We start from the raw sequence: 21,485 nt of genomic DNA, 5'->3' as shown, positions 1-21,485 counted from the left end.
CGGGCCCACGGTGACAGCCCCCCAGACACCCATCGGCCCCACCCCCAGCTGCCACACACACACCCTCGCGCAGACCCGCCCGCATGCCCTCCCCCGCCTGCCGCCTGCCTGCAGCACCTCAGGGGGCCGGGGATGACCGTGGCCATCTTGCTCCCCGGGTCCTGCCCCCAGCAGGTCCCCGCCGGGTCGGTCCTCCCAGCGCACGGGCGGGCGCGGAGGCCGCCCATCCATTCATTCCCGGGGGGCGGGAGCAAGAGGGCCACAGCCAATCGCGGCGGCGGGGCGGGCCCGCCCGGGCCATTCTGGGAGTCGTAGTCCAGGCCTGGGAGACCGCGGGACCCCGCGGGTAAGAGGGTGCAGAGGTGGGGCCGGGCAGCACGCACAGTCACTCACACACGCTCACTCATACACTCATCTGGTCTCACGGCGTACACGCACATCGGACTCGCACACCCACACGGCAGTTTACACACACATTCACATGTATACTCACTGCTGCCCACTCAAGCACACTCCACTCCCACACCTCACACACTCACGTACACACACACTTCAGAGCCAGGAGACTCAGACATTTTACAGATGCCTACACAAACGTCCCACCAACATCCGCGCGCTCGTGCAGACGCTGGACTCACTAATACCGCCTCCTCCCCAACCTCCAGTCACTCCTAGCTCCAGAGAACCCTATCCTGTCCCACTCTCACCCCTGCCTGCGCTACTCAAACCTTTCGCAGCCCTGACAGCAGCAGTGCTAGTTAGGAGCTGTAGCCATATTCCTCTAAGTTCAAATCCTGGCTCTGCCACTTGGTAGCCATGTGACCTTGGGCAAATAATTTAACCTTCCTGGGCCTCGGTTTTCTCATCTGCGAAATGAGGGTGGTGCCTCATTGGATGTTGTAAGGATTATATGATATAAGTGAAGTGTTTTAAAAGGTACCTGGCAGGTAGTAGGTGCTCAATAAATTCATTCATCCCGCAAAGAGGATCTGATATGTACTAAGATGTAAAATGGTGATATTGTTACCATTAGAAAGAATAATGCCTGGCACAGAGTAAATGCCCAATAAATATTTGTTGAATGCATGAATAAATATACTGAACACCCACCATGTGCTGGGCACAGTTCTAAGTGCTTTACAGGGATTAATGACCCTCCAGGGTGATGTCATTATTACCCCCGTTTTCCAGATGAGGACTCTGAGGCACAGAGAGGTGAAGTTACATGCCCCACAGCCTCCCAAAACAGGCTGTTTGAAGGTGTGACAGGGAAGGATTCACTCCCCCAGGTGCCTGCTCCAAGTGGGCCTTACCACCTTCTCTCTCCCACTCTCCCACTGTCATCCACACTGACTCCACCCTAAGAGATACCCAGAGAGTGAGCTGATTCACCTGGTCACACACACTTGCTCAGTCTCTATGCACACACCCACAGCACTCCTAGTCCAAACTTTATGTTCAGGTTTGAGCCTCACATAAATGAAAACATCTACCAACGTCCTGTCCACCAGGGGGCTCTCCAGCAGACACAAGAGGCATACCAGCCTTCAACCCCTTCTGTTTGCTTCCCTCACCTAACCCTGGTGAGAAATCCCCTCAGGCCTCCCATACCCACACACACAAACACCTCTAGTCTTAGACCCCTTCCACACTCTCCCCATCAGGCCCCAAGGAGGTAAGGCCTTGAGGGAGGGGTCTCTGCTTCACATCTGGCCCAAAGGAGGTGGCAAGGGGAGTAAGTCAGGGATTGTGGCAGCCGCATGCTCACTATGGCCTCCAGGCCCCTATAACAGCCATTCCATACATCATCCACAGTAAGCCATGGCCCTGACCTGTCAGCTCAGCTCAGAGGGTGCCCTTGCCACCTTCCTCTCTCACCTGCCACCACCACCCTCCAATCCCTCAACACACCCTCTAACACTTGCTCCCTACTTCCCTAACCTCAGAAATCCTGGCTTACTACTGCCCCACCCCCAAATTCTCTCATCGTTTTGGAGCCTGAGTGTAGACACTCCATCACCTCCTGGAGGCCCTTGTCCACCCACAGACCCAGGCTGACACTTACCCTGTTTCCCCGAAAATAAGACCTAACCGGACCATCAGCTGTAATGTGTCTTTTGGAGCAAAAATTAATATAAGACCCGGTATTATATTATATTATATTATATTATATTATATTATATTATATTATATTATATTATATTATATTATATTATATTATATTATATAGACCCAGTCTTATAGTAAAATAAGACCGGGTCTTATATTAATTTTTGCTCCAAAAGACGCATTAGAGCTGATGGTCTGGCTAGCTTTTATTTTCGGGGAAGCACGGTAGAGAGGAGTCTCCCTCCCTTTCCCTACCCAGTCAGTCACCTTCACTGACCCCTCTCCCACACTTGAACTCCCAGTTCTCTCCCCTGCCCAAACAATCCTATGCCCTGTGGGAAACTGGACCACAAATGAAATCAGTATTGACACTACTACTAATAATCACTACATTTAGTCAGGGTCAGGCTCTGTACTAAGTGCTCTACAAAGATCAAACAGCCCCATGAGGTAATAAGAACTGTTATGATTCCCCAATACACAGATGGTAACACTGAAGTGGGGGGAGGGGGGATTCATGGCTCAAGCTGGGATTTGAATGCAGGCAGGCAGAATTCCTAAGGGCTGCACCCCCAGCCTCCCACTCCCAAGGGGAATAGACTTGCACATTCTTTCAGGAGCTAGTCTATTCTCACCTCTGCAGAACCCTCGAAAAGTGAGAGCAAAGAAGGAAGGGTGCTGGCACTTCCACCCCAATGCTAACTTTGGCCTCCAGGTCCCTGGAGTTGTCCCTCACCTCCTCCTAGAGGTCTAGGGTAGGGTCAGAGTGAAGAGGTCTGGATGCCGATAGATCCACCAACTGGCACAGGAACCCAGTCCCAGCCAGTTGGAGGGCATGGCGTCCTCATAGGAAAGACATCTGGCTGTGAGTAGGACTTAGAATGAGAGGGAGGCAGAAAAGTGTCTCCATCGCACACCATCTCACATTGACCCCAGCCCCACACCGGCTCTCCAAGTCCTCTTTTGCTCACCGCAAAGCCACCCGCCACCCTCCTTTCCCAACTTCTCCCCGCCAGAAACCAGAAACAACTGGGGGCATTAGAGTGGGGGGTGCTCCCGTGCCCCTCCCCTCTCCTCATCCCCCAGCACAGGTTGCTCAAGGTCAAGGCAGCAGGCGCAAGGGGTCGGGGGTGGGGGGGGGGAAGGTGGGGGAGGTCGCCCGGCCCCTTTGTGCGGCGCCTTGGGCACTTGCCCCTGGTCTCCTCCCTCAAGCCGGGAAGAAGGGGGAAGGGAGTGCGCGCTCGCCAGCGGGGGAGGGAGGGCGGGAGCGGCCGCGCGCCTGTCACTCCGAGCACGCTGTCACCGCCAGGGGAAGGGGGTGGGGAGCGCTGGGACCTGGGTGTACGGGATCCCGACAAGGGAGAAAGAAATAGAGATGGAGATGGAGATGGAGAGAGAGAGATGGAGAGAATGAGGATGGCACGGAGAGGGGAGAGATGGGAAGGAGCTAGGCACGAAGGTGTCCGGGTTCCCAGACACTGGGCCCAGGGAGGAAGCTAACGCACGGAGGAAGGAACGCGAACAGGGAGCGAGGGAATCCCCGGAGACTGAGGGCGCTCCCAGCACCTTCTCCCGAGGCATCTGGTACCCAAGGGGATGAGAGATGCTCGAGTTAGATGTGTATGAGCGGGGAAGAGAGAGGGATTCCACAGTCTAAGCTGACGGGGGCATCGGGGCTTCTAGGACCTGAAGACCCGGGAGGGGAAAAAAGGAGACAACAGGGACCCCCGACGTCTCAGCTCCCACCCTGGGGCCTCGTGGACCGAGGTCCGGGGAAAAAGAGGCAGGGAAGAGGAGAGAAAGGTGTTTTAATGAAGGGAAAGGGTGGTGGAGACCCCGGACACTGAGGTCAGGACTCAGGCGTGCGTACTCCCAGCCTCACGCTGGGGAAGGCTCGGAGCCCCGAGAGACACGGAGCTGGAGAGATGGAGGAGGAGGAGAGGGAAGCCCCTACCCCCACTCTGGGTGGGGAAACGGCCTCTGCCACCCCCCCAAACCGCACCACATTCCTTCACTGACAGCGACAAAGAAGAGGCGCCCCAGCGACCCTAGAAGGGTTCCCGCCCCCGACTCCATGGGGCGACAGGGGTTGGCGGGCCCCTTAGGGGTGTGGGGGCGCTCTGGGGGGGGCATTCAACTACCATCAGCGCAGCGCATCCCCTTCCCCAGCAAGGGCAGGGGGAAGGGCGGGGCGGGTGGAGGGACGTGGACGGCGGGGACACTCACGACTTGAGCGGGTTCTGAATGGCGGTGGCCATGGCCCGCTCGGCTGGGCCACCTCCGGCCCGGGGTGCCGCTGCCGCCGCGCGCGGGCCCAGCCCGGCCTGGGCCGCCCGCTCGGCCGCCCAGCGCGCTACGATTTCATTCATTCTTAGGGCTGCGGCGCGAGCGGAGCGGGGCGGGCCGGGGGCGGGGCTGGGCCAATCCCCGCGCCTCCCGGCGCACGACGGGACCTGGAGTCTAGGGGCGCTCAGCGGAGCCCGAGGGCGCCCCTGCCCGGACTACAGGTCCCAGGGGGCGTCGGGAGTACCGTGCGCCCATTGGCTGCTGGGGATACAGGGAGGAGTTAGGCTCGCCCGAGAGCATCCTTCTCTCCTCCCTAGGGTGCTCCATTCCCAGCTCCGGCTCTCCAACATCCAGGCACCGCAGGCGCGGGAGCAAGTGGTCCCTGGCTTCTGGGTCTTCCCAGGGTATGTGGATAACCCCAGGCTCTGCCGTGAATTCTTGTCTATGCTTGTCTAGGTGCCTCTTCTGTGTATGCCAGCCGGTGAACAAGCACAGGGGTTAATCAATGTCTTTGTTCATTTATTAAGTATCTGCTATGTGCCACTCTTCTAGGCACTGGGGATACAGCAGTGACCAAACAAAGTCGCTGCCTTCAAGGAGCTGACCTTCTAGTAAAGAAAGACAGATGGTAAACAATAAAATATATAGATAAGATAATTTTAGAAAGTGATAAGTGCTATAAAGAAAGGGGTGGTTTCTCTGAGGAGGTGACATTTGAGCTGAGACCTGAGAAATTGCCAGCCATGCAATATAAGGGAAAGGGGAACAAGCTTGGCATATACAACCATCAGTAAGAAAGCTAGTGTAACTGGAGCAGAGTACAGGATAGTGAGGAGAGAAGTTTGGGGAGAGAGCAAGGACCCAGATCATGTAGGGCCTTGTAGGGCATTATAAAGAAAATGGATTTGTTCTAAGTGCAATCATCCTTGACTCCCCTCTTCTTTTTCATACACACACACCAAGCCCATCAGCAAATCCTGTTATTTCTACATTCACAAAATAAATCCAGGACCACCCACACTTCTCCTCTTCACAGCCTATTACCCACTGCCTTCTCCCACCTGGACAGCCTATGTCCATTCTCTCCAGGGCAGCCAGAGTGGGCTATCTAAAACATACAGCTTCACACTGCTCTCTGGCTCAAACCCTCCAATGGCTTTTCCCACAATTAGAATAAAATGCAAAGCCCTCACTGTGCCTTCAAGGTCTTGCTGGGTCCCCTCACATTTCTGACCCCATCACATTTCTGACCCCATCACATTTCTGACCTCATCTCCCTCCGTCTTTCCCTTGGCTAGCTTTGCTCCAGCCACACTGGCCTCCTCTCTGTTCCTGGAACATTCCAGTCCTACTTCAGCCGCAGGAACTTTGCACTTGCTTTTGCACTGCTGGAATGCTCCTCCCCTAAATACATGCATGGCTCCCTTCCTAGGTTTCTAATTAAATGTTACCTCCTCAGAGACAACCTCAGCTAAAATAGTAGCCCCCACAACTTTCTGTCCTCTGAAGTGTTTTATTTTTCTTCCAACACTTGTTATAGTTGTCATCATGTTGTAGACCTACTTAGCTATTTGATTTATTGTCTGACCTATTAGAATACCAGCTCTATGAGAGTAGGGACTGTTGCTCCATCCACTGCTTTCTCCCCAGTGCCTAGAACAAAGCCTGAAAAATAGCAGGTGTTCAGTAATTATTTGTCAAATAAATAAATAAGTTATTATGCTCTGTGTCTCTTTCCACTGTTGAGATCTGAGATAAGCAACCAACAGAGAGAGTAAGGTGAGTTCCAAGTTGTGCCCTCCCACACACGGACACTTGGACAAGCTGAAGGGGGTGGGGATGGGGTTAAATTAAGGAAACCTTCCCAGCAGAGGGTCTGGAGCTAAAAGGCAAAGAGAAGGGAAAGGTTAACAGGCACATTCACAGGTCCTGAAGTATTATTGTCTCTAGCCCTGTGTGGGCGTGCTGGGGACACAGAGTGACGTGTCCGATGGCTGTGCCCTAAGACTCTGCCTTAAGCTCACAGTGCAGCAAGATAACAGACCCATCACCACACAACAACAGCTAAGAGTGAGGTACACCCAGGCAGAGGGGTCAGGGCGGGGACAGGGAAGTGCAGGGGGCTGTGGGAGCCCAGAGGAGGCTTCTGATCCAGGCTGGGGGGCAGGGAGGGGCTTTTTGGAGGATATTTCAGAGGAATCTTTACAAGTCCTGACCCCCTGACCTCTCCATACAGAGGGCAAGTCCCTGTTCTGACCTCTTATGGCCCTAATACCTGATCTTCCTGTCACCCAAATGGTGATCCTGGACGTCCCAACCTTTGGTCACTTCTAACCCGGAACCCAAAGATTTGACCACCAGAGGGCACTGTGGCCCAAGCCTTTGCCCAGCACGGGCTGCTCCTGAATCCTCAGACCCAGGATAGACATAAATTAGACTATGGAGCCAGCCAGTGGAGACATTGGTCCCCCCACTCTGAGCCTCGGGCCCTGCCCACGACTTCCTTCCCTGTTCAGAAGTCTCCTGCCCAGATGGGGACACTGAGGCACAGAGGAGGTGAAGCTGAGGTTACACAATACCAGGACAATGACAATAATGATTATTAATAATAACAATACACAAGGTCCCATTGATTTAGCTCTTCCTGTACTGTGTCAGGACCTGTACTGAGCTTGTTACAGGTTTTACATCACTGAATGAAACAGATAACGCTTAGGAAGCAAGGCTTGTCACCTCAACATCTGCATGAGAACTGAAGCTTAGGGGGGACAATACCCACGCCAAGAGTCCCCACACATCAGGGCAGGGAAAGCTGGAATTTGAACCGTGGTCTGACTCAGAAGCTAACACCTCACACTTCCTCCCTGTGCTGCTCTGAGGGGGGCAGGGCGCTGACTTCCCATGTCAGAACCCCGCCCGCCCCCCCAGTCCTAAGTACTCAGGGTGTCCTAAGGCAGATTCCAGATTCTGTCAGTAACAAGCCCCCAAGTCTTTCTAATGACCACAAAGGCCTGAGAATCACTGGGTTAGTGTCTGGGGATAAACACAGAAAGAAGAAAAAAATGCAGTTGAAGGGACGGTCCTCAAGCTCTGGGGTGGGGTGAGGTGGGGTAGCAGGTTGCATCAGAGCCCATAGAGCTAGTGGTTGGGTGTGGGCTTGAAGACCAACCTCCTGTGTCCCGATGGCTCTGCTGGAACTTCCCGAACCTTTCTGGGACTTCAGTGTTCTCATCTGTTAAATGGGAGTAATAGTTCCAACCTCATAGCTTCATGGTGAGGATGCTGAGGGTCCATGTAAAGCATTTAGAACAGTGCCTGGCACATTTTAGCACACAACATATATTATCTGTGTCACACATTTCTGTGGCTGAGGGTTTTACGTACATCATCTCAACAGCTCAGCAGGATGGGCATTATTGTTACCCCCAGAGAGCTGCAGTCTCTGGTTGGAGTTCACACATAAATGGAAAAGCCTGGACTTGAACTCAGATGTGCTGCCTGACGGGGTGGGTCTGAGAGGAGTCCTGGTCACTGAGCACTCTGGCCGCCATCAGACACTGAGCGAACCACACACCCTCCTGTGGCCCTGTGGGGACAGAGCCAGGAGTGCAGTTTCCAGGCTTTCAACCTCACATAGAAAAGTGCTGGCTCAGGTAGTAGATGGTTATCAGCTGTGACTAGTTGGCCATCGGCTGTTACCCGTTAGCCATTAGCCACTGATATAACTGCCGCAGCTAAGCTAGCAAGGTGTGGCACGGTGGTCTGGCGTCCTGGCATGGCGTGCCGTGGTGGAGTGTTGATTGCGGATTGCAGAGAGGCGGATTGCAGCTAGCAAGTGAGGGTGGTTGGCAGAGACAAGTGGATGGCGGGTTGCGGACAGTGTGGCTCCTGCTTCCTGAGTCTCCAACCCAGCTGCCAGCGAGACTATAGTGGTATGACTCCCCTATCTGTGGCTCCGTGGGTGTTCCTTTTTGGCCTCACCATGTGCTGCGTTCCTATGTGGGGAGCGGGACCAGAGACCCCCGCATGACACCCCGCATGACAGGCCCTCACAACAATCCTGAGCTGGGGCTTAGGTGAGCAGGGCTGTCACAACTGGGGGAAGGAGTGAGTTTGATTCTGGGGATGAGGGAAAGCCACTGGAGGGTTTTAAGCTTGATCTTATTTTGTTTTAGAAAGAGCCCTGTGGCTGCAAGTGGGAGCAAGGCGGAAGCAGGGGGACCTGGGAGACAGCTGCAACAGCTCAGGTGAGAGGACGGGGCCAGGGTTTGAAATTTCTCATAGTAAAATGTTGAAAGTGTTCCAGCAGCTTAAAGTGAAGGAGGATAACTGAAATAAGAATGACCATTCATTGATCATCGTTGAAGTGGGGTGATGGCTAAGTGGGGGATCATTGTACTATTCTGTCCACTTTGTATATGTTTGAAATTTTCCAAAATAAATACATAAAATTAAGGATGCTGTTCAATGAAGGAACCATGAACAAAATTAATAGGAAGATGACTGATAGAAGGTACTCACCATGTCTGACCACCTGTATTCGTTTTCTGTGGCTGCTGTGATATATTACCACAAATTTAGGGGCTTAAAATAACGCAAATCGTCTTACAGTTCTGGAGAGCAGAACCCTGAAATGGGTCTTATGGAGCTAAAATCCAGGTGTCAACAGAACTGTATTCCTTCTGGCATCTCTAGCATCTTCAGTTTCTGGGGAATGGGTCATGGGCATTGTGGGGGCCCTTTTTCTGTCTACCACACTCCCCTATTCGAAATTGTAACCTTCCCCATCCTCGCACTTCCAATCTCTTTGTTTAATTTTCTCTCTTTTTTTTTACTTCTGTTTAATTTTTTCCATAATCCTAATCACCTTCTAAAATATTATATAAGTCGCTTATTTATGATACTGTTTATTATCTGTTTTGCCCTGCTAGAATGTAAGCTCCTGATATAGCCTGCCACCTGGAATTGTGCCAGACACATAATATGTGCTCAAAGTGATCTGTGAATGAATAAATGGGTTACTCTCCAGAAGCCTGAACCATGACACACTCACATCTGCAGTGCATGGGGTGGGGGTCTGGGGCAGGAGGGGGACCTATTTCCCTATGCCCAGGCCAGGCATTTATCCACTTCATTCACCGTGTCTTACCACAGACTATGTACGTGCTTACTGGTCTGTTCTTTTGGTCAATGCCACTGCTACTATTGCCAACACTTGTTATTCTCCAGCTTTTTAATTTTTGCCTGATCAATAGATGTTAAATGATAGCTCATTGCTGTTGTAATTTGCAACTTTCAGATTACTATTGATTCTGAGCATTTCCATAACGCTCCAGTAAGTGGTTTGGGCTTCCTGTCCTCTCAATGGTCTGTTCCTGGCCCTTTGTATTTTTCTACCAGAGTTGTTGTCTTGTAATGTTGATTTGCAGGAGTTCCTTGCAGTTTCTGAATTTCAATCACTCATCCATTTCTCACTCTGTCCATTAAATATTAACTTCATCTATGATGTCTTTCTTTGAACAGAAACTCTTAATTTTGACATGATCAAATTCATCAAATGTTTTCACCATAGAGTTCACACTTCTGAAGTTTTGTTTTAGAAGTCTTCCCCCACCCAAAAGTCACTGTTTTTGTTATCACTGGCTGTGTACCACGCTGTGCTAAATATAGTGGTGTAAAACAGCGACCATTTATTACACATATCTCTCATGGTTTTAGGAGTGACTGGGTTCAGCTGAGCAGTTCTCACTTGGGCTATCTCATGACATTGCAGCCAGATATTGTCTAGGGCTGGAGTCACCTCACTCACTCACTCATGTGTCTGGCAGTTGATGTTGGCTGTTGGCCAGAACACAAAGCCTCTCCATGCTCCGTGGGCTTCCTCACAACATGGAGGCTGGACTCCAAGAGCAAGCACGCCAAGAGAACCAAGCTGAAGGCTTTTATGACCTACCCTCAGAACCCTCAGTTATGGGCTGAATATTGTGTCCCACCCCCAAATGTATATATTGAAGCCCTAACCCCCAATGTGATGGTATTTGGACACAGCGCTTTAAGAGGTAACCAGGGTTAGACGAGGTCCTGCGGACAGGACCCTGGTCTGATGGGATTGGTGTCCTCACAAGCGTCACCAGAGAGCTAGGTCTGTTTCTGACGTGTGAGGACAGTGAGGAGGCAGCGATCTGCAAGTTAGGAAGCGTCTTCACCAGAACTCAACCTTGCTGGTGTCTTGATCTCTGATTTTTCAATGTCTAGAACTGTGAGAAAATGTATTTCTGTTCTTTAAACCACCCAGTTTATGTTATTTTTCTATGGCAGTCAGAGACAGTCACTCAGTGCCACTTCCATCACATTTTATGTGTTAGAAGCAAGTCACTGAGGCTGGTCTGTAGTCAATACAAGGGGACTAGAACACGACCTTTGATGGGAAGCACAATGAAGGATTTGTAGACATGTTATGATGTTATTTTCCTCCCATTTTTTAAAATCAACTCCATAGTTTTATTCTTTACATTTAGGTCTTTATTTCATTTGGAGTCTACCTTTGTACATGGTATGAGGTAAGAATCTTTTTTTTTTCTCCATATGATAAGCCAATTTTCCCAAAGCCACAAAGAACAATCCATCCTTTCCCCCATGAAATGGAGTGCCACCTCTATGACTTTGTTATGTCCCTGTACATGCGTGGGTCTGTCTGTGAGTCTGTTCTGTTTCTTTGGTGTACCAGTACCACACTATTTTTATTACTGTGGCTTTGCAGTCTGTCTTTATATTTAGTTGGGCAAACGTTTCCTTTTTAATGTTGACTTAGCTATTTGTACACCTTTATTCCTCTATACAAATTTCAGAATATGTTTATTAAGTAGCTCAAAAATCCATCTGGAATTTTGATTGAGATTGCTTTGAATTTGTTGGCTAATTTGGACAGAACTGACAGGTGGATAATATTACGTATCCTAGTCAAGGGTATGAATAGTGTCATTTTTTCAGATTATCTTCTATATCCTCCATTGGCATTTTAATATTTTTCCATCGAGGGCTTATGCATCTTTGATTAAGTTGCTTTTGTTGCTATTGAAAACTGCAATTTTTAAAAAATTATGTTTCAGTTGGTTATTACAGAGTTGGTGAATGATATTGATTTTTGTAGGTTGATCTTACATCAACCATGACAATCCCTTTGCCAAGAGCCTTCCTGCCCTCTTTGTTATGAGGACGAAAAGTATTTCTAAAACATTTGAGCTGGTTGTGAATACCAGTCATATCATCCATTGATGCAGGCGCATTTCTAAGATTTATCATTCTAATTAGCAGAGCCTTTGGTGTTGATCAAAGATAAAGATGGGTGAGTGCTTTATAGTAGTTTCTTCAGAGGCCGCTCTTTTAATGCAAGCCAGCTGACCACCCCTGGAGTAACTGACCGTTAGGGTGTAGCTGAAAATCAACTCGTATAGCCACGAGGGGGCGCCGAGACATCACTTCTACACTAAGCGGGTTACTGTGCACAGAGAGGTTGGCCACCACAGTAGGTGCTTGCCCAATAACAGAGGGGGCACTGTTATTGGGCAAGCACCTACCGTGTGCCAGGCGCTGTTCCAGACATTAATTAGGAATACAGTCATGCTCAAGAAAAGCAAGTAGCTAATATTCTGAAGGTGTGGGAGTATAGACAGACGATGAAATGATAATTTCAGGGTGTAATAAATTCTATGGAGAAAATAAATCAGGGTGACAGGATAGTGACTGAGTGTAGCTCCTTACATAAAGGGCTTAAGGACAGCTCTCTGAGGTTACATCTAAATGAGATACGGGACTCTGAGAAAAGAGTGCTCTGAGCAGAGGAAAAGTGTCTGTGGGTCCTGGAGTGGAAGAGCTTGATGAAGTAGTGAGTGCAGGGCAGGGACACAGAGAAGAGGGAGGGAGGCAGAGCGGTGATGGGGCGGAGCACGGAGGGGAGGACGTTGGCTTCTGTTCTGAAGCCAAAGGAAGCCTGTAGAGAGTTGTGATATGAAAGACCCTCGAGATGGGCTGTTACATGAAAAAAGGTTAGGGCAGTGTCCCATAATGTCTGCCTGTGTGCAGTGGGGAAATAGAATAATAGAGTCCTACTTGTTTGTATTTGCATACAGAAATACTGGAACAATCCCAAGAAAGTGATTACAATGGTGACCTTTGGAGGAAAGAGAAGAGGGAACAGGATGGATGGAGGCGAAGGTGAGAGAGAGAAAAGGTGTCATCTGGCCACTGAGTGGGAAACAGACCACACACCTCGGCGGCAGAGAGCCTAGTGGAAGGCAAGTGTGGCAACAATGCGAAGATGGCAGATCAGGTACCTGTGTCTTTTCGGGCTTATCCTTGTCACAGGACCTGCGAGTTGGGTATTCCCAAGGGACATCTTGCTGGCCAGGGATGTGGCTGTAGGAGCTAATGGTCCAGCTCCTCCTCCCTACAGTAAGGTTGATAACAATGCTTATTATGTGTCTGGCACTAGTCTACAGTCTGTGCCTTTAAATCTCTCAACCCTGGGAGGTAGGGACTATTATAATCATCTTCATTTTACAGACATGGAAACTGAGGCACAGAAAGGTTAAGTGACCTGTTCAAGATAAGATCACATATCTAGGAAGTAGAACAGATGGCATTTGAATGCAGGCAGTAACCCCAGAGACCATGCCCTTCCCAATCCTTTTGTTGTGGCCTTGTTCTGAGTTGAGTTGTATTGCCCTTTAGAGAGGATATCTCAGAGGGTTGTGAGGAGTCATTAACACCTTAGTATGAATTAGTCAACCTCTTGCTGCCACTGAAGAATAGCAATCATCGCTGTTGTTTATAGAGGCACTGTAGTGCAGGAGGTAAGTAGATGGGCTCTGGAGTCATAATGCCTGGAACTGAAGCCCAGCACCACTTCCCAGCTTGTGACTTTGGGCAAGTGACGTCATTGGGCCTCAGTTTCCTCATCTGTGAAGCCCCCGTTTTCTTGATGAGGAAACTGAGTTTCAACACATAGCACACCCAGGACATTGGAAGCTGAGTTTTGAGCACATACCGCCTCCACAAAGATGAGGAACCAAAAACAGGTTCTGTGAGAGGAAGTTCAGAGTTCCTGAGCCCAACATGTGGTGTCCTAGGAGATGGATCCAGGTGCTCGCGTGACAGGCAGCAGGATACCTGTTTTCCACACACTCGTTCTCTAACATTTGTGTGGAGGGAAAGGGGCACTGCAAGCCTGAGGCCTGTCTGTGCAGGGAGAGCAAGGCCACCTGAAGTGTTGGACAGGACAGGCACTCCTGTGTGCTCTTCCTGTCAGATGGGAGTTCAGAACCCCTGGGATTGGTGCCTGATCCTGGCTGGACTGCTGGGTGGCCCAGAGTGGGAACTGGGGCTGGGGCCCCAACTTTAGTCAGTAGAGGCAAAATGGGAGATGTGCTTTGTCCTGGGGGGAAGACACTCTAGCTCTGGCCCTGCCCCTTCCCAGCCCCACCCTATCTCCTGACTATACACAGCTGGGACCACTGGTACAACTAGTTAAAATACTGAACCACTTCCAGTTTTTTGTAAAGAGCCACTACCCATTTCTGATGGCCTGGCCCTTCCCCTAGGGCCCTTCAGGCTGCCCCATGCCCCAGCCCAGAGGCTTTCCTGATCGAGCCCTGGGGGCTTGCCCATCCTGATTGGTGGGCGGTCCTGCCAATATTTGGTATCTCCCCTGGCTCAGCCTCAATGTCGATCCCTTTGCCCACAGGTTTAGAGTCCTCAAATATGGATAGCCATTTCACATAAACTCCTATATATCCTTCAAAGCCCTTCCTCAATGTCACTTTCTTCAGGAAGCCCTCCAAAATTTCTTCACCCCAAGAGTGAATGGCTCCTCCCACTCCCTGGGCTCCCAAGTATCTTGGACCATTCAGCACTTTGTTCTAACCCTCGGCACAAAGGCCCTTCTCCCCCACCAGTGTGTGAGCACCCTGATGCCAGGAACTGTCTTCTGCTCATCATTGTAGCCTCAATACCAATGGTCATGCCGAGCACACAGTAAGTGCCCAATAAAATTGATGGAGTGTCTGAATGGATTGTCCACAATGTGTTGTGACATCGGGCATATTCAGCCTTGTGCATCTCCTGTGGCCCAAGGAGCACAGGCCATCATTCCTACAGGCGCTGAGTGCCACCAGTATACTAGGGCCCTGCTGGCTGGGATTAGGCCAAGGCTGGGGGAGGGGAGGACAGGATGGGAGTCCCTGGGGTGCAAGGTCAGCAGGGCCTGTTCTCATGCTCTCTGGTCGAGAGTGATTCTCCATCTGTCTGGGCCAGCTGTGGGTGCTGGGCCTGAGGAGATGCAGCAGGAGAGAGGGAGGTTTGGGGGCGGGGAGCTCGAGGAGGCCCAGAGTAACCAGGGAGAGGAAAAACAGGCACACGGTGTTATTGTTACAGAACCATTAAATACAACTTATAAACAAGCCAGGAGGGCACGGGGTGGGCTGGGGGGAGTCAGAGGAGGCCACAGAGGCAAGAGAAGGTCAGGGCGGTGCGGTCCGGGCCCGGTCCGGGAGGGGGCTCAGGCTTCGGTCACTGGAGGGGCTGGGCTGGCGGAGGCCTGGCTGCTTGTGGAGGCCTCGCAGCTTCACCAGCAGCTCCTTGACGAAGTCCTGAGGACAGGATGGAGGATACTGAAAACGGGGAAGGGGAGGAGCTCCCTGTCCAGCCCCCCTCAGCGCTCTGACCTGGTCTCCTCCTTCTCCTGCTTCCAGTCAGTGAGGGGGTGGAGGTGATGTTAGGGAGGGGGAGAGGCTATAGAGACAAAGAATGGGGGAGGGGGGAAGAGACAGAGGGGAAAAAGACAGCCAAAGGGAGAAAGAGATATAAGGAATGAGAGAGACGGGAACAGATAAAGACAGGGAGAGAGAGACAGGGAGAGAAATGGAGAGAGACAGAGAACAGAGACCCAGAAACAGAGACCAAGACCTAGACAGAAAGAAAGAGAGAGATACAGAGATAGAGACAGAGGGACAGACAAAGGGTCAGAGAAAGAAACAGAGCCACAGAGAGACATCGAGATGTTTCTCAGGCCAAGAGATCACCAGGAGGGTCTCCAGGGACAAGCCTGAGCCAGCTCCAGGGCAGACAGACACACAGTGACGTTTGTTCCTCAGGCAGCCCAGAGCTGGTTAGAGAAACATGAATATTTTTCCCTTTTAAAGCAGGGAAGGAAGTGGGAGGAGTTGGGCCTCTCAGTTTCAGGGCCTGGAAGGATGGGGGGCCCCCCAGAGGTGGGAAAGGGAGCCCCAGGGTGGCAGAGACAGTAACAGGGGAGAGAGACAGGGAGGCAGCACCCGCAGATGCAGACAGAGGCAGAAACAGGAGACAGATGGGGGAGCGTCTCAGCAGGGAGGAGATAATGGCGGCCCAGTGGCAGATGGGGAGAGGGGCAAGGAGTGAGGAGACAAAAGACACCCCTGGAGATGAAAAAAGGGTTGTGAGAAACAGAGCCCCCCCAGAGTTCCCTCTGCTGGCCCTGGACGTGGCCAGCCAGCTTTTCCCCCCTCCCCCATCAGAGTGCAGGGAGCCAGAATAGAGTCTGTAAGAGGGAAAGGAGAACTCACCTCTGTGGGGTTCATGCACGATTTCAGGAGTCCCTAAACAACCCACACACACACAAAAGAGAGAGAGAGAGAGAGAGAGAGAGAGAGAGAGAGAGAAATAGTCAATGACTAACAATGCCTCTGTCCCTCCAGCCCCTTCCCTTTTCCAACAAAGCCCCAAGCTACAGGACAATGGATGTCAGACTCCAGGCTGGACTTCCCGCCTGGCTCCAAGGGGAGTACTGTCTAAGGGCCTTATAAAGTAACTGGGGGCAAGGTTGAGTCAAGAAACTCAGCACCAGAACCAGCTCTAGATCCAGAGTGGGCAAGAAAGTCACACAGCATTTCTTGCCTCTAGGAGAGCACAGGCCATAAAAGCCAGACTGCCTGGTTTCTGACTCCCAGCTCTGCTCCTTCTGAGAGCTGTGTGACTCTGGGCAAGTGATTAAACCTCTCTGGGCCTTATTTTCCAAAACAGAGAACATAATAGTGCCTACTTCGTAGGGTTTTGTGAGGATTAAATAAGTTAATAAGCATAAAGCAATTGTGCCTGGCACATAGTAAGTGCTCAACAAACATGGTAACCATTGCTGATTTTTAGGGAGGGACAAGTTAGAGTACTGGGGGGCAGCTTTCCCCTCCACCTACCTGAATTTTCCGGCTTCTGTCCTCTTCACTCTCTAGTTCCAACAATTCGTCAATGTTGACCTCATCAGGCATGTCTGCCTCCTAAGGCAGAAAGGGAGGGCTGGTCAGGCGCCCTTTTTCCTCCCTCCCACGCCATTATCCAGGGCTCTAGGGGAGCCACGCCGTGCCCAGGGCCCAGCTGGCGTGTTCTGGAGCAATAATGTGGCAGTCAGGGACAGCACCACCAAGGCGGGACATCTGGGTGTTGGGGGAGGAGTGACAGATGGGTTGACAGAAGCCCAGGGCCTGTACCAGCTCCCATGCCTGGGCCCCTGGGTCCCTGAGACTTGGGGGCTGGCACAGGTCTCTCTGCTTGGCCCTAGTTCCCACAACAGGAAAACAGGCCTGGTCGAGTCTTGGAATGTCAGATTCTGGGATCCAGAAGAGGGGCTGGCTCTGCCCTTTCAAGGAAAAGTCTAAGTGCTAGGTGCAGAGGAGGGGAGTGGCAGGCCAGAGCCTGCTAAGGCTGGCCCCTTGCCCCAGGGGACAAGAAGGGAGGACAGGAGGTCAAAATGCAATCCTGCCTGTCCAAGGATATGACCACCGAGGTCCCCCAAGGTGGGTAGGATGAGCCATAAGTCTAAATTTGAGCATCTAAGAGGGGGACTTCTAGTATGGCCTCTTGGGGCAGAGAGCCAAAAGCAGGCTGGCTCAGTGTCCCTGCAGGGGACAGAACCCAGCTGTCTGAGCAAGAGATCCCTGAGGCTACAGCTTTTTTCCTCCCCCACCCAAAGCTGCGCTGATTTCACTGCAGCCTTTAGGACTGGGTGGCCTGGGGTTTGTGTGTGGAGAAGAGGGTTCAGCAAAGGCCTGGAGTATCTATAATTTTGTTACATGCCTATACGAGTCTCTGCCAAGGTTGCCAGGGCCAGCGTGAGGGTGCAGAGCTATGTGGCATCATGTGTGTGGCCTGCACAGGGGCCTGTGGTCCTATGGGTATGACCCATATCTCAAATGCTCTAGAGAATAACAGTATTGCAGCTTCTTTTATACATTTGAAATTAAGGAGGGCACAGGAATGTAAGGAAGATTACATGATCATGGGAGAAAGCAAGGCAGGGAGCCTAAGTGTGGCTCTGGCTTAGCAGTGTTTGTCTCATCGTCATGTATCATGGGAAGCTATAGTGCACTATATATGACCTCATAAGATGCCACCTACACTGGCAACTAGACTTGTCTGTATGAGCCCACGTGTGTCTGAAAACAGAGAGACTGTGAGGGACTATGGCTTCTACTACCTTCACACAGTGCTGAGGATTTCTGGGTCCTGTGTGTCTATGTACTGCTATGACCATTGGGTACCTGGGACTGTGTTCTACAGCACATGTGTGTTATACAAAGTATGACTTCAAGCAGAGACTCAAGTGAACTACTGTGTCTGTCCGTAGCCTACCTGTCAACATATGAGGCTATAGGTTATGCCCTGTGTGCCCAAGGGCAGCTATAGTCTTTGCCATTGTATGTCCCTATGTGGTATAGCTTACATGGATTTCTGTCAGGATGTAGCTATAATTTCGGTTGTTTTATGTCTGTGAGTGGCTGCAGCATATGTCATTGTGTTTGCATGCAGTTACCGTTTTTTGCCTTTAGGGGATAATAATCATTGAGTTGTAGCTGTTGTAGTTTGTACTGTGAGTCGCTACCGCTTGCGCTGGTGTTTGTCTATGAAGAGCTGTAACTGGAGTCCTTTTGTATGAGTGTAGTTGTGTCCGCATATGGCTGTGGCACATGTCCATCTGTAAGTGACCAAGTGTCTTTGAGAGTATGTATGGCTGTTGCTTCTGTCACTTGTGTCTGTGAGTGGCTATAGTTTGTCCCTGTGCACATCTGTAAATACTGTTGCTTCCTTGGCCGTGCATCTCTGTGTGGTTTTATCTCCCCGGTCACCAAGTCTAAGTTTGGCTTTAAGACATCCCCTCCCCCTACCCTTTCTCCAGATATGGCATTTCGGACTCCCCAACTTTGCCTCCTCACCCCCCAGATGGCAACCCCCTGGCCCTCCCCAGATGTTTGGGCATATCTCTGGAGACCCAAGTGTGTGTCTCTCTCTGTATCCACAAGCAGAGTGCCATCGTGGGTAGATGGCCGGGCCAATGAGTCCAATGAGTGCCTGGCCCCTGGGCGTGCGTGTGCAACAGCGAGCACAAGCAACCAAGGACCCTAAGGACATAGGGTATCGGAGAGCTCCCCTACGCCCCTACACCCCTCCCGCCTCACCCTGCCGCGGTACAGCTCCTCCAAGCGCCCGTCGATCCACTTCTCCACGTCCAGCCTCCGCTGAAGCTCCCGCCGGTCATACTTGACGGTGACACGCGCGTGTCGTTTCTGCAGTCCCCCGGGGCTGCCCCCCGGCCCACGGGCCCTCGACGGAGACTGCAGTTTGCTCAACACCCGCTTGCCCAGCCTCTGAGCTGCCATTGCGTCCTGGCCTCGGCCCCCGCGCTGTTCTGTGCGCCTTCGCCTCGTGCGCAGGGGGCCTCTTACTGGCCAGGGCGGGGCCGGCTGGGGGCGGGGGCTCGGAATCGCCGGGGAACGGCTCCGCCCCAGCTGTGCTGCGCCTCAGTTTCCCTGCCTGCAGCGCGAGGACTGTCCGCTGCGCAGGCATAAACCCTCAGCGGAGCGGGGCTCAGGTATGGGCGGGGTCCGGGAGCCCCAGGCCAGCCCGGCGTCTGGGGCTCTAGGGGACTTGATCCCGGGGGAGGGGCGGGGTCCCGGGTCAGGCTCAGGGGACTTGGCTTGTGTTCGCCCTCTGGCGGTTGCCAGGGACAGTGCAGGAGCCCCCATGCCACCTTTCTTTGCCAGGGAACGTTATTTGTTCGTTGTTTCATTTATTCACTCATCCGTGCATCTATTCGTTCAAATATTCGCTTACTCTGAGAATATTCACTGCGTGCCTCCATAGCAGGCACTGTTCTAGGCGCTGGGGATAGAGCAGTGAACAAAAAAGACATGCCGAGTCCTCATGGAGTTGACATTCTTGTGGTGGAGACAGACAGTAGACATAATAGTTAAGTACAGTATATTATACAGTTTATTAGAACATTAGTTCTATGGAGAGATAGGAAGCAGAAAAGGAGAAATGGAGTGGGGGGGGTTGCAATTTTAGCAAGGGTGACCAGAGAGGTCCCTTACTTCACAAGCCTTCCCACTTCTGATTATAAGCAGCAACAATGATACCTTAAAACTTAAATTGGGTCATGTCCCTCACCTGCTTAAAACTATCCATAACTAGGCAATGGTTTCTTAGATACTGTTGATGTAAGAAATGTCCAAACCTGTAGAGAATGTTTATGAGTTTATTTGAGTCAAACTGATGACGTATGCTGGGAAGCAATATCTCAAATGCTCTAGAGAATAACAGTATTGCAGCTTCTTTTATACATTTGAAATTAAGGAAGGAACGGGAATGTAAGGAAGATTACATGATCGTGGGAGAAAGCAAGGCAGGGATTGGATTACAGGATAGTTACTAGGATCATGTACTCTCTTGAGGGTGGTTAAGGCTTATTTCAAAGGCCTGTTATCCTAGATGCATAGAAACAATGGACAGGGCTTGCTTAAGGCAAAGATAAACCTTTTACTATAAAGGTATCCCTCTGCATGACTACCTACCATTGCCTGCCCAGTTAGGAGACTGCCCAGCATCTATTTGCGATATCCTATAGGGAAGTTAACACAGACATACCTAGTTTTTTTTTGTTAATTTGTTTTTGCTTTGCTTTATTGGTCAGCCACTCACAGCAGCTCTCCCTAGCTGCCGGTGGCAGCACACAGTAACCCACCGCAGCACAGCAGCCTGTGGCAGCACACACAGCAGGCCCCGGCAGCCCATAGCAGCTCCCACCGACCTGCAGCTGCTCACTGCAGCCCAGCTCCAGATTGTGAGCCATTGTTCACAATCTTAGCTGTAGAGGGCGCAGCTTACTGGCCCATGTGGGAATCGAACCAGAAACCTTGGCGTTAGGAGCACGGCGCCCCAACCACCTGGCCGGCCCCTGCTTTGCTTTATTGTGCTCCACAGACATTTTAATGTTTACAAATTGATGGCAAGACCCTCCACCTGCAAAAAGATTACAACTCCTTTTATATTTCCTTTATTGCAGTGGTCTGGAACCAAACCTGCATTATCTCCAAGGTCTGCCAGTATAGAGAACGCCCAGAGTTGACTCTAACATGTAAAGACTCAGCTGCATGGTTCATTTTAAAAATAAGATCATAACAATTTGGAATCATTTGGCTTGTATCAAGCACAGTTTGAGTTTCCAATCTCTGTGATTCTATATATTCTTGCATTTAAATAATAGATTAGAAATTAAAAAGATAGCACAATTGTAACGATGAAGAAACTATTCTATAATTCTACGTATTCTTTTGGGAGTTTTTGTGTTTAAAATTTAAAACAGTGAATCAGGGTATGAATTGCAAGGTGTAAATTTTAATTCATATGTGAAATATTCTACTGAATTTGAGTAATATCTCTAAAATTGAAATGTATGCATTTTCAATTGTTAAATTTAAAATGAAAGAATAAAATAATGATTCTTACATGATTATTATTGAAGATAATTTTCTGGTAGAGAGGAGGAGGTATAAAAAAAGTTAGTTCCACCACTGTTCCCAACATTATAAAGTGAGTTCCAACAGGGCAAGAATTTTGCTTTGTTCGCTGTTGTATCTTCTCCAGCATTTACAATAGTACCTGGCTCATAGTGGGTCCTCAATGAACGTGCTGAATGGATGGCTGCATGAACAAATGAATGAATGTGCCTGTGCCTCTTCTCCAGCCCCACTTCTTACTAGTTTTCTCCACCTTCCAGCTCAAGC

The 21,485-nt window shown here is 50.7% G+C and overlaps 2 protein-coding genes and 1 long non-coding RNA gene across 17 annotated transcripts in view; 1 reads left to right on the top strand and 2 right to left on the bottom strand.

Annotated features, from left to right (window-relative positions):
- Positions 1-4,511, bottom strand: part of DPF1 (double PHD fingers 1) — a 13,017-nt gene extending 8,506 nt beyond the window's left edge. For 3 of the 13 annotated variants that reach the window (XM_074314396.2, XM_088800178.1, XM_074314402.2), the window contains exon 1: positions 4,336-4,501. In XM_074314396.2, coding sequence (XP_074170497.1) covers positions 4,336-4,478 — 143 coding nt within the window. In that variant the 5' untranslated portion in view covers positions 4,479-4,501. Of the gene's footprint in view, positions 1-117; positions 1,890-4,335 lie in introns of those variants that run through there. The other 10 variants (XM_088800177.1, XM_088800182.1, XM_088800180.1 and 7 more) reach the window with 9 other exon arrangements.
- The window catches only part of LOC141567457 (uncharacterized), a 24,577-nt gene extending 3,092 nt beyond the window's left edge, over positions 1-21,485 (top strand). Inside the window, exons 1-5 of one of the 3 annotated variants that reach the window (XR_012490097.2) lie at positions 4,675-4,799; positions 8,571-8,642; positions 10,914-10,955; positions 12,525-12,724; positions 20,765-21,485. This is a non-coding gene — a long non-coding RNA (uncharacterized LOC141567457). Of the gene's footprint in view, positions 1-4,674; positions 4,800-8,570; positions 8,643-10,913; positions 10,956-12,524; positions 14,647-20,764 lie in introns of those variants that run through there. The other 2 variants (XR_012490096.2, XR_016022015.1) reach the window with 2 other exon arrangements.
- Positions 14,800-19,333, bottom strand: PPP1R14A (protein phosphatase 1 regulatory inhibitor subunit 14A). The gene is made up of 4 exons (XM_019751307.3): positions 18,879-19,333; positions 16,623-16,703; positions 15,996-16,028; positions 14,800-15,041 (listed from the first exon to the last, which is right to left on the bottom strand). Exons 1-4 carry the CDS (start codon positions 19,077-19,079, stop codon positions 14,913-14,915), a joined length of 444 nt encoding a protein of 147 aa, XP_019606866.2. The 5' UTR covers positions 19,080-19,333; the 3' UTR covers positions 14,800-14,912.

Source organism: Rhinolophus sinicus, chromosome 8, assembly GCF_057876585.1.
Source record: "Rhinolophus sinicus isolate RSI-liver-muscle chromosome 8, RSI-T2T, whole genome shotgun sequence".
Classification (NCBI taxonomy): domain Eukaryota; kingdom Metazoa; phylum Chordata; class Mammalia; order Chiroptera; family Rhinolophidae; genus Rhinolophus; species Rhinolophus sinicus.
The sequence above is the reverse complement of the archived record's forward strand: the minus strand, read 5'-3'. Positions and strand labels throughout refer to the sequence as shown.